Here is a 13,058-nt window from a genome sequence, read left to right as displayed (position 1 = left end):
TTCAGAAAGTTCTGCTTTCAAATTTATGGCCGGGATTGTGGGTAGATTTTCATAAGATTTTCGCGGTTTCCACGAGGAATTCAGATAAAATACCCTTACGGTACGAACACGGAGCAATACTTCAAATCCCTCTGGAATGTCACGCAACAAGGTTTTCGTGACATCAATTACAAAACGGCATTGAACCTGAAGGAGACTACAGAAAAAATAGCCAATTTATGTCTGAGAGGAACACATCTCTTGAGACATCTAAATAAATAAAAATCACGTTTGTTATGAAAATCAACTGCCTTGATCGTTTCGTTAAATGCAATTTCAAGAGCGATATAGTCTTACATCACCCTTCCGGGATTCTTGCCAACGATAAAATCGTAAACGATGGTTCATGTTTGGTTTTCTTGGAGTTGCGAGTTTTTTTTACTGTAATCGTATTTTTTTTTTTAAGTTGACGAGTCTTTGATGGACAAAATGCTTTTCCTTTAAGAAATTCAGGAACATTCAGCTCTTTTTGAAGTTGATCCAAATAATCATGGATCCATTCAAACCACTGACAAGGCTCAAACGATTAATAAAAATTAGCTGAATCCTTTTCTATCCAATATCTAAATTTTAAAAGCCTTTGCTCTCATGTAACGTTTAAAAGCTCCTTATATTCTAAAAATATCCTGTTTGTATACCTGGGTTTCATCGGGTAAAGGAAATACTATTTGGCAATAGTTTACTGATCTTTCGCTACCTTTTATCGCAGCGATATTTGACAGATCAAGCTGTGAAAACAGATAATATTTCATTAAAATCCCACCGACTCTTTCAGTAATTATTCCCACAAAGTCTAGCTTTCTTGCAAACTGCCTTGAGCCGGTTTTATCCGATCACAAAGGCCTTCTTCTGGGAATATTCTCCTACAGCCACGCGTGGTAGAAGAATCGAAATATTTCAAGGTTTACAACTTCTTTAAATTTTTCAACTGTACCATTTGCATCGCGACAGGACAACTTTTTTAAGCTTTTCTAAGCTTGTCTTCGTTGCGGGATCATCGTTTACACAATCAGTTTTCCCTCACAAAAGGTTTGTGGTCTTTCAGTAGTTCCTCCATTGTTTGCAACCAGCCCTAATTAGCCACATTCATATTATTGTTTTCAATTATTTTTGTAGCGTGTCTGTAACAGATCCGACACTGCTGGAATTACAGCGAACCGTACAAGTTTGTCGTGCTTGTGTTTGCATGAACTACCAAGCGGATTAGGCAGAAATGCTGTAAGAACTAGGACAAAAAGCACAGAACTACAATGGAGTGGATTTTTCTAAGAATTCTCGCAGTATTCTGTACTTTAAGGACGGTCTGTTTTGCCGCAAACGGTGATTTTACATCAAGAACCTGTCAGCTACCAAAATTTACTGGAAAGGGCTATGTAGCATTTACTGGAGAAATAACGAGACTGTTTCTTGAGAAAAATAACCACATAACAGCTCGAGTTTACGTGCGAAATGTATTTCGCAGGGACGCGCATTTAGGTAGCGTTTCCGATATAAATGCCATCGAAAGAGCGTCATCTTGTGATCACCGACACAAACTGGAAGACGTGAGACTCTGGGTTGCTAAACGACACTCCAGCGGATTTTTGACCGCAGTTGCTTCTTTGCCTGTCACGATGAATATGATAGATGAAGTCCTCAGAGCACTCCCAGGTACGGAATAGTAATAGAATAACTCGCGCATTGGTATGCGATTTCACTAAAATAACACGGCTATGCGCTGTTGACTTATGTAATATCGAATGTGAGAGATAACCTTCGCCCAATTTTATTCCATTGCATTCAAAATTTGCCATTCCTTATTCCTTACTCATCCACGTTCGAACTTTGTTTCAAAAATGATAGTTTTTTAAAATTTTGTCTGGTTACGATTTTTTTAAACATTGCCAAAAAGGTCGCACGAAAAAACCAAAAAGTTTTAATCTGGAGACGCATGTTTATGTACTCTGTGAGTAATCGATCCTTACACGATTCAGCGAAAGAGGTCAGGGACTGTCTATAAAGGGCGACTGCACCCAATCCGCAAATTATGGATAACTTTGAATGAGTCGTTCAGTCTATAGTCGTTGATAGAGTTCTTTTAAAACGGAAACTGAGAAACTTGGCATATGAGAATGGCAGCGGTTAAGGGATTGAAGATTTGATCAGAAATTACAGTGGCTTCTTGGTTGTTAAGAAAATTGGAAATTTTAGGGCTGCAACGGTCAAATCTTGTGACTTCCACCATTTGAAATATAATAACAAAATATTACACTTTTTTCTTCAAATAATGTCAAATAATGAGTGATTAATTAACTGTCGCAGTTACTGTATAGTAATGCAACGTGCCTTTGGAAGCAGAAACGAAATACAGAATTAACGACAAAATAAATATGTAACTACATATGCATCAATGTGAAAGATGACCTTTTCTTTAAACATTGGGAAAATTGAGATACGGACATTCGAGAATATCAGGAAATCTCGCCGGAAGTGAAGGTACAATTGATATTGCATCACGCTATGAATTATTCATTTGATCAGGTACACATTATTTGCATTCTAAAAGCTTCTCGCTGATTGCATCCTTTTTGAAAGGTTTCAAAATTTTTGTCGTAAGGAAACGTAATAATTTCTGTATTGCTTGAACAGACTCAGTACACTTTTACAGATTGCCGATGAACGTGAAGTGTTCAGCTACTTACAGGTCTCAATTTTTTTTGTTTTTTTTTTTGCCTCAGGCTATAAATTTCATGCAAAGAGGATAAAAATAAGCGTGGAACGGGAAACGTGCTGTCTTTCCTATCTTGTTTACATTAAAAAAAATTCTTAGCAGAGGTGAAGCGCGTATGAAGTTTCCCCCCCCCCTTTTCCCGCTTTGTGACCAGGTTACAATGCGATCTGGGAACGAGACCAAAGACGTGTGTTTATGGGATAAGAGGCTTAGGAAATGGGTGGGTCAGATTAGGATCACGGTTTGTTTTTTATTTATGTCAAATTAAATATTGAAAAGCCATTTTGAAGCCATCGTTTCAAACTTTGTGATGCAGAAAAATATAATAAAATTTCTTTCTAAAATCGAAATTTTGACGTGCGCTAGTTGGCGCACAGATCATATCTTGAACACAGGATCCTCATTTGCGTGATACAGAAAACTTCAGATTGCCTTTTTTCGCACGTTTTCTCAGCGAAGATTCTAGTCAGGGAGAACAGTCTAAGGGTTGCATGCCAGGATTATATATTCTTTTTGATTCAAAGTCCTCCGTAATTGCAGCGTTTTAACTTGTCATTAGAGATCAGACCTGATCAAGCGCTTTTGAGACTAAAACAGACTTTAAGCCTTACGGGGGTGGTATATAAAACACAGTTAGTGTTAAATTTTGTTAATCTTCTGAAATGCCGCCGTGCTATCCACACGCAAAAAGATATTCCTAATCTCATTTCACCTCTTCTATAACAATATCTTAAAATTATCTTTGTTTATTTTTTGTCCTTCCGACGATAAGTCGTGTTAACATGAATGTTTTAATTCCTCCGGTGGTGGTAAGTATCAATCGTGTTTCAAAAAAGGAAAACTTGCGCGCAAATACGTAATCCTCTTAGCTCCTACTTTTTTAAACTAAACTCAGCGGCGGAGTGAACTCAGTTTCGGCAAAAGAGAAAATCATTCCATTGAAACGAAGGGTTTCTTTTCGAAACCAGGCTGAACAATATCGAATGTTTCTTATTATTATTTCCTTGACCTGCCTATGTCTATGTTCTATGTGCGAAATGTAAATCACTGTTAAGTAAGAGACCCCTCTCATGGTTTATCGTAAAGTCGCCTTTGAACCAAACGTACACTTTTCAGGCGCGAGCACGGAAGCTCAAAAATGACTGAGCAGTTTGCGATTGAAATCTTACATAAACAGTAATTAGTTTGTTATTAGAAATCATAGCTTTATCCAAGGCAAATTTTTGCATGGACTGAACCAAGCGTTGCGTGCGCGCAAATAGTTGATAATGAGAGACTGCAGCTTATCATGCCCCGATAAGCTGTGGTGGTAACATTTTTTTATTAAGGAGAGGTGATTGGTAATCAGTTGCTGCGTGTACACATAACTGCCGAGCCTTACATTACTACCTGAGGGGATGTACGTGAGTTTAAGGACGGTGAGGAGGGGTAGTTAAGTCCAAGAAAGCTGATAACCAGACTAAACAAAAATTAAGTCCCTCGTAACGAGCCATGGCAGTTTTGATCTAAATATACGTTTTCATTTTTTAGTTTTTCAATATTCTTTGAAACATCATGATAAATCTAATGGGGAAGTTACGTTATAAAATTTCACTAAGGGAAAGCCCGAGTAGGGCAGCCCAAGAATGTTTTAGGTTTAATGGGCGTGGTTATTAGTGACAGTTTATGGTATGATTCGCGTCTTTTCGAACGGTCAAGAGAGATTATATCGAGTTATACAAGCCAGATGCAACATGGCAGGGGTGGCCGGGGTAGTTTTTCTGATGCATGATGTACAATTTTCTTATTCTCAGATGATTCTTTCGACAACGGCAAATTGTTAGCTTTCCAACAAGGGATAGAACCATGCAACGAGAGTAACTGTCGATATGGCGGAGTGTGTGAAGAAGATTCCAACGGGCGTTCTCAGTGTCTGTGCAGGATATACTGTGCCAGACAGTATGATCCAGTTTGTGGAACTGATAGTAAGACGTACAACAACCCTTGCCTCATGAGAGCGGCTAGCTGTCAGTATCAGAGGGATATCACGCGCCTTCGTTACGGGAAGTGTGGTAAGTATGAGAGCTGGTACATGGTGCGAAGCTCGTGATGCAGGAGCTCTTCCCTTTGAAGCGCGTTAGCGGAGCCCCTTACCTAAGGAAAAGCTGATCAACCTCGGGAAAAACACGCCGTGACTTGACGGTTTACATCTGTATGAAAATTGCATTTCGCGTAAGCGAGAAGCTGGAAGAAACGACGTCGGACAATGCAACTTCAGGGAAATTTTATCACACCAAAGGGCATCAGAATTTTAAGCAATTCGAGCCCCCGTTTAAGGCTGGCTAAATCTTTATATCATTCCTTAGCCCAGGATTAGCTCAATGAAATGGAAGTAGTTTCATCTTGGTTATTAAGTCCCACAATCACATTAAAGAGTGATTTCTTCCCAGGTTTTCACTCTCCATACGTAGCAGTAAGAGATTATAATCTCTTAATACTAATTGGAAGAACCCGGGAATGAATCTCTACAGCTGTTGCCGACTTATTTTCATCTTAAAGGGACCATGAAACAGTGTAGGCATCAACATCGACCTTTTTCTACCGCTAGCTTCGAAATTCTCAGATGTGATATTAGGACGATATACAAATAAGTTGTAGGCTTCCTTCTTTACTCGCAGAATTTCAAGGCCAGAGGAATTTTCTTGGGTGTGGTATAGTCAAAAATGACTTCAGTGGAAGCCCTCTAACTAGAACTCCCATAACTCGAGCCCCTGGTAACTTTAACAAGATCCTATTTCCCTTGACACATTTTTCTGTCATTTGCTAGCTAACTCGAACCGTCGCTAATTCGAACCATTTTCTGTTTCCCTCAGGAGTTTGAGTTAGCGAGGTTCTACCATTGCAAGAAAACTATTTATGGAGTAGTTGTTATTCGCCTTTGAACTTTGCAGGTGCCACGAGTTGTCTTGGGTTGAAAAACGCCGGTGTCGCCGCCACAGATGGTGAATACCTCATATATGTACGTTCAAAGTGTAACACGCCAATGAAAGTCTATTGTCACGGTATGAATACTAGTACCCCCAAGGAATTTGTCACGTTGCCAGCCGGAGTTCAGAACAATTACGCCTATATTTACGCCAAAAGGCTGCCTCACAGACCTTACTCCGCAAGGTATCGATGTTCAGGAAAACCTGGAGCTATGAATTACACCGAAGCCGGATTGACGAAGTTCCGCAAAGTTCGTGTGGATCTCACGAGAATGGCGATCATCCCCGACGATTATACGTTTGCTAAGTCGGATCCTTTCGGCAGGAGAATCGCGTACGGAACAGCTGGTGACTGTTTCTCAATGCATTTTGGTGGTAACTGCAGAAGGGGACACTTTAAAATTGACCTTACTCGTACAGGCCTGCGCTTGAAGTCGTCTACTGAGTGGCAGGCGCTTGGTTTCCCACCAGGAATAGAAATGCATGAGTACAAAAAATCTAAGGATGGTACAATGGTGTCTGCTAAGTGCGGAGGATGGTGCGGACGATGTAGACCTAATGGAGAAATGTTACTTGAGCAGACTGTCTGCAAGCAAGAAGAAAGTAAGCCGATATCTTCCATTAATATACCCTGAATTAAAATTATATAGTTTGTAACGTCACCGAAGCTTTTGGAAGTGGTTAAACTTTTTTTTTTCAATTTAATGCGGTTTTTTATGTTTTTAAAAAACATCGATTTCCATTGAAAACTGTTTTTTTTTTTCGTGTAGCTCAGGGTAGCACTTGGTTATGTACCTACCCTTCTTTACTCCGGACAAATCCTTGTTTCACTGATGTTCCAGTCCAGTTTTTCCGATGAAACCCGAGAGAGACTGGGAGCTCTAAAAATCATACATGATGGCAGTGTGTTTTGCCAATGTCGTGTTTTGCGGTTTTATTATTTTTTTCTTAAGAGGCTTCATTCTATCCTCGAATCAGTTTGTTGGGATTTAGGTTTGATTGATCAAATATATTAAATGTTTCGAATTTTTAACTTGGAATCAGAGGATGTAATATTGCGAAACATGAAAGACCATACCCAGGAAAAAAATCACTCTCAGGAAAGATCTTGCAATAAATATTTTTAAACGCTGTATTTTCAGCTTTACATAGTTCTTTGTTATAACGTTATACTATTGACCCAATGAAAATCTTATAATTGCACTCACTTTTCTCGATTATCCCATTTCCTATTTGATGTTGCTGAAACATCACTATTATGCACTAACTAATTCAATGTTTCCTTTTCTTAGATCCCTGCCAGTCTATTGTATGCGAATTCTACTCTATTTGCCGCCGATCCATAGATGGTTATAGCCATGTGTGTGAATGTCCTTCGAACTGCTCCAAAGGGAATTCACCGGTGTGTGGAAGTGATGGAAAGACTTACGAGAATGAATGTGAACTTCAAAGGGAATCTTGCACCAAGAGAAAAACGATTAAAGTGAAAACCATGACAGCATGTGGTATGTATCTCATTAGAATTACGTTCTCTTCACTCTTTGGTTCGATTTGGGTTTGATTAAAATTAAAAGAAACCTCTTGCGTTTTCTCATACGACCTTCATTCCAGTGTCATTTAGCATTGGTTAGGGAAAGGGATTGGTTTGGGCAAGGGGATAGACTTTGGTGAAGTTTGAGGGTTTAGAGGTGAGATGTCTAAAGTGAGAGTTCAGAGGTCAGGGGTCAAACAGGAGGGATAAATTGTAGGATTCCCTTGCTAAGACAATCTGTTAGAGGAGAATATACCACAAAAAAAATCCTAACCCTGTCCCAGACATGGTGTTTCCTCATGCATTTTTTCATTAACCCTTTACATCCTAACATCAGTATGCATATTTTCAATACTGTTCTCCATACATTTACAATGGTGCTGGCAAGGAGAATTGTTTAATAATCAAGAGTTTCATTAGTTGATGATCATTTCCTCAATTCTTATGACCCTAATGCTTGATTGAAGGGTGATATGGTAAGAAGAATTTAGATGGGAGTCAGTTTTAGGGGTGTAAAGGTTAAAATGGATTTCCAAACAAAGCAATGTTTACCACAGCTGAAAGGCAATTTGAACAATTGCAGAAAAGAAGCCTGAAAAAGAAAAAAATTTGGGATTTAAACCTGTTCCTCCTGAAGACTAGTTGGGTGTTTCCCATGTGTACCAACTGAGCTATGAAGCCACATTTGGGAGCAGGGCTCATGTTGCATGTATAAAAATGGTCTTTGATATTAGACTGATTTGCTTTTAGGAGTAAAACAGCCTGTTCACCTCATGTTTGGCATTGATACTGCAACAATGAATGAGCCCAAGTATGTCCTGAAAATCAAAGAATTCTACAAGGAACTTGGAAACAGATTCCGCATCCCTGAACAAGGAATAGCTCATGGATTTTTGAAGTTTGATCTAAGTGGCACAGCAAAGATGGATTTTGTAACATTTTACAACTATGTTACCTTACCTGCATATATCAATGCACTGCAGAGCATTGACAAAAAGACAACACTGGATGAGGCAATGAGAGATTCTGTTCCTGGTCTCTTGTATAGGGTGGAGTATGATAACAGATTGAGATATAGTCAGTTCCCCAAGGTATGGCATTTACATGTTTTACTGGTATAGTTTGTGCTTGAATTTAATGGATAGCTGTTAGTAAGAGCAAGTAGTTGTTAAAAAAATCTGCTTCCTTCATCTATGCTATCAAAGAAATTTTCAATTTTTCAGTGGAATCAAATACATAATTTACCTGTAACAGGTTTAGGTGTGTCAATCAATTCCACATGCAGAAATTTCTTAGAAGTTTGTTTCAATTTCATGGAATGCTTGGGGTAACAGCAAAAAGCATTATAGTACTGTTTAGAAGACTGCAGCAGTAGTGGCAAGTTGAAACAAAAAACATTAAAAAGAGTTAACTTGACTGATTAAGATAAACAAACTGTAAACAAACAATGAATACAAATGAAGCAAAAATGTAAAAAATGCTTACATTTATAACACCTAATATATAACCGCAAAAAAATGGACCTCTAAAACAGAGAATTGTGCTAAGTGTGACTATTGGTTAATTGACTTATATTTGATTATGTGTTAAAGGAACTGGCTTTAAATACAAGAGGACTCTGAAATAATGTGCGGTGTGTGTAACTGACAAAGAGAAATGCTAAAAATCTTTAAAAAAAGACACTAACGAGGAGGTATGAAAAAAAGAAAAGAACAAAATAAATACAAAAAATAATTAGCAAGCTCTTAGATCTTACACTTGGGGCATTTTAACACTTGGGGAGGCTATTGATTGAAGGCAGTTATTTGCAGGTCTTTGGCTCGTGGCTAATGATGAGTGAGAAAATTTGCTATTATACTGATTATTTCTTTTACTTTCAGGCTATTGTGCTGATAACTGATGGAAGTCGTGTGACTTATCCTCAAGGCCTCATAGACATGTCCAATGCATTAAAGGATGCAGGAATCAAAGTAGTAGTGCTTCTTGTTGGAGATGAAGATAATGGACTTGATAATGTAAAATCCATTGCTTCAGGGGAGGATTTCATTTTGACAGTAGGGTCACTGAATCGACTGAGAGTGATGTTGCAACCAACTGTGGACAAGATATTAAAAGGTAACTCGTCTATCATTGTTTTAAAGGTCTTATTTTGATGGGAAATTATTTAGGAAAAGTGCAAGGTTAGTGAAGTGGTATGCTGAAGGAACTCTCCCCTTAGGGAGATTTCTCTAATGATAATAGAACTGAGTGATTAGTAATTTGTTTGAGATCACTTGTGAAGTTTGGAAATCAAACTAGTGCACCACATGAGCTTAAATTAAAAAAGCAAGTAACTATAAAGTTGAACTGCCTCTATAATACAGGCCTTTGGTCAGTATCAATATTTTATTGATCTAACCACCAAAAAAAAAAACCATAAAGAAAAAAAAAGAGCACAAAATTGGAGATCTGACTGGTTGTCTTGTTTTAGTGTTTCTCTCTCATTGAGTAGGAGAGAGGAGCAATTTTTAGCAAAAGTTTCACTACATGTCAAGTTTGCCATGTTTTAATCTCGTATTACATTGTCTTTCCCAGATCTTGACGATTGTCGCTGGAAACGTTGTCATTTCTACTCAAAGTGTGTCAAAGGTGATGTGGCAAAATGTGAGTGCAACCTGGTGCCTAGTAATGTCAACCGCCCAGTCTGTGGCTCGGATGGTCAGACTTACAAAAACCTGGTTGCCCTGCAACTGGTGGCTTGTCAAGAACAAAGGTGGATTGTGCCGAGACATACAGGAAGATGTGCTACTGGTAAGTTTATATCCTATTTTTAGTAATTTTTTTGCAATGCTGAAACTATCTCCAGCCGGAAGGAGACAAAAAAATATTAATTTAGGAAGATTAAAAAACACGTAAGAGGCAATAATAGGCCAAGCAGGGCCAAAGATGGCCAAGGATAGACAAGAATGGCCAATAATGGCCAAAGATGGCCCAAGGACGGAGAACATTAAAACGGATACTTTAGCTAAAATTAGATGTTGTTTCCTTCTTGTCATCCGTGTGGTTTGTTATAGTCATTATTGACCCTTTCACTCCCAAGATCTTATTACACATTCTCCTTACTATCTGCCATGTAATTCTTATGATGCTAGTTTGGAGAATTTGATTGTGAATCAATTGATCTCCATATTAATATTTCTCTCTTTTTTCATCACTTGTTTGCTTGATATTGAATTAATACTGTAAAGGAACTCTGTCTTGGTCATTCATGGGAAGATTAAAAAAACCACGCTTAACCAGAATGCATTGCGGGCGAAGTGGCCATTCTGAGCCTTTTTTGTATTACAGAAAAGGAAAGCCTACCGTATGTGTAAGGGTTAATGCGGAAAAGAGCTTTAATTGGATTATTTTTCTCTAGATAGGAGGGTAAAACTGTGAAAGAAGAGGGAATAGGTGTCATGCCCAGTCATGAAAGCAAATATTAAAATTGAAAGGAAACCTCCCAATTTCAACAACCAAAAATACGGGTCAAGAATTGACGACGACGATCCTTTTAACACATGTCGTGTGTTTTTCAGACCCAGGTTGTGATAAGCTGGATTGTAAATATTACTCGTATTGTTTGGTGCCGCCATCTGGAATAGCCACGTGCACCTGTCCTGATCCAAATGCCTGCGGTGATTCCAAGAACCGAGTGTGTGGCACGGACGGGCTGTCGTACGATAACATCTGTCAGCTGACTGCAGCTGCTTGTGAGAGGTACCATGAGGTCAGAGTACGGCATGGTGGACTGTGTATACGTAAGTTGCGTTCTTTAAAACAAGTTAAATTATGCACGTGTTTTGATGTTTCTTAATTATGATCAGTTGAAGGACAGATGCATAAGTGATGTCACCGTGAACAGCTTTTTGCTTCTTTATATTATTAAAAAAGTAGATTCCATGTCGCCCTGGGTCTGATCAGTAATAGATGACAATAGACATCAAAATGTGGTAATAACATTAGTAACATCTCCTCTCAGCCCCCACATGTTGACCTCATCTGTGAGCTATTACTAAACAGACGCTCGGTAACATTGACATGGAATCTGTTTGATATTTTGGCAGCCGAGTTTTGTTTCAGTACATAGAGGAAGTTTCACAACGGGATTTGATCGTCGTGATTTCACCGTGATGATGTGTGATCACGCATTTCTGCGAAGTTTGCTGGCCTGCCGTAAAGTCCTTTTTGGAAAAAAAACACTTCACATTTACAATCGCTCTCTCCCCAGCTTCGGGAATAAATGAAAACCGCCACTCTGTCAAGGAAACTTGTTCAATTCTAGGCGCCTTTCTGTAGTGGATCAGCATACCATACGGGAGGGGTGGCGATAAATTTCAGGGGTGTAGCAAAAGGGGGTGGGGTTAGGTGCTCGTGGATCCCCCTCTGAAGTGAGATTATTATATTACAGCCGGGCTTCTTTTTTACTATCACCTGAGGACTCTTCTCCTCTTTATCTTTCTCTGTGCACAGTCTAGTTTTGTACGCAGACATGTAGCAAAGATCGTCATGTCCAACTGGAATCAGGAGATATTTACGTGATCGAAATTTTTACATTTCAATGACTGGAGTCATTTATGGCGACATGTTATATCTGGCTATTCACACTCAAGTGGACTGAAGAATTTACTTTTATAATGTGTTTTGTAATTAAGTCGCTCCCGTTTCATTAAGTCATAAAACCTTTTCTCGGAAACTGGAGATTAAGTAGTCACACTTAGTTCGACATGAAAAGAAATTTTAAAAAAAATGGCCCTTGGAGGTCTATCGCATTTTTAACTTGGCAGCGTACAAACCTGATGATTTAAAGGTTGAAATACGCGAATCCGAGGAATATACGTGGAATCAATGTTGTCTTGCGCTAGACATTCCATTTGCCGGTCCTTCTCACCGCGTCGATACGGACCCGCCGGTACGCAAAATAGAGCAGCGGTATGAGCGAACCCTCGCTCCCTTTTGCAAAATTTTAAAAACTCTTCCTCTATGTAACCACTTTGACTCTATTCCCTTACATCTTCTCAATTTGGCTTCCATTGCGCTGAAAACTAGGCCACCTTCTTGCCATTAGTTAGCCCGAAACCAGCGTTCGATTTCTCTCATCAACTAAATTTGTTACGTTTTATTGATATAGAACAACCAGTGGATCTTGTCTTTGCTCTGGGAGGAGCAGGCTCCATTACCTTGGACACATTTCAGAAACAGAAGGGCTTCATTAAGCAGTTCCTGGACACGTATGGTACCTCTGCGCCTGGTGTGCACGTAGCCATCATTGACTATTCCACAGGTCGACTGTTGGCCGAGTTCCAAAACTTCGACACAGACAACCTTAAAGACAAGGTCGACAGGCTGCGTTTAACACGAAGAGGACGAGTGCAAAGTGCTTTAGTGGGCGCAAACAACCAGTTGTTTGGAAATTCTAAGCTGATAAGATCTTACGCGATTAAAGCATTGATTGTTTTGACAGGAGAGGGCACGAATGAAGCAGACGCAACGTTACGTAATGCTGCGTCACCTTTGAAAAACCAAGGAGTTAGGATAGTAGCAGTGGCTGTTGGCAAAAACCCCGTGAAAAGGAAGCTGTTGGTCTTTGCTTCTGGAGAAGAATATATTTTTGATTTCGACGAAAATAAACAACTGCCAGCTTTGGTGCCAAAAGTATATGAAGTGATTATAAAAGGTTAGTTTTAATGACAGTTTGTATAATTCGGTAATTTTCCGTTATCCGTTAATTCCCCTATCTTGTTACCGAAAACTGCCGCGTAAAAGCCTCCCCCAGACTAAGGGCCAATCTACC

At 39.2% G+C, this 13,058-nt stretch overlaps 1 protein-coding gene across 1 annotated transcript in view; it reads left to right on the top strand.

The window, feature by feature from the left end:
- Window positions 1-921: 921 nt before the first annotated feature.
- Window positions 922-13,058, top strand: part of LOC131787495 (uncharacterized) — a 122,944-nt gene continuing 110,807 nt past the window's right edge. Inside the window, exons 1-10 of the mRNA XM_066171922.1 lie at window positions 922-1,068; window positions 1,156-1,689; window positions 4,543-4,800; window positions 5,680-6,318; window positions 7,008-7,220; window positions 7,997-8,337; window positions 9,127-9,361; window positions 9,821-10,036; window positions 10,804-11,025; window positions 12,396-12,941. Coding sequence (XP_066028019.1) covers window positions 1,290-1,689; window positions 4,543-4,800; window positions 5,680-6,318; window positions 7,008-7,220; window positions 7,997-8,337; window positions 9,127-9,361; window positions 9,821-10,036; window positions 10,804-11,025; window positions 12,396-12,941 — 3,070 coding nt within the window. The 5' untranslated portion in view covers window positions 922-1,068; window positions 1,156-1,289. The remainder of the gene's footprint in view (window positions 1,069-1,155; window positions 1,690-4,542; window positions 4,801-5,679; window positions 6,319-7,007; window positions 7,221-7,996; window positions 8,338-9,126; window positions 9,362-9,820; window positions 10,037-10,803; window positions 11,026-12,395; window positions 12,942-13,058) is intronic.

This window comes from Pocillopora verrucosa, chromosome 9 (genome assembly GCF_036669915.1).
Source record: "Pocillopora verrucosa isolate sample1 chromosome 9, ASM3666991v2, whole genome shotgun sequence".
Lineage (NCBI taxonomy): Eukaryota > Metazoa > Cnidaria > Anthozoa > Scleractinia > Pocilloporidae > Pocillopora > Pocillopora verrucosa.
The sequence above is the reverse complement of the archived record's forward strand: the minus strand, read 5'-3'. Positions and strand labels throughout refer to the sequence as shown.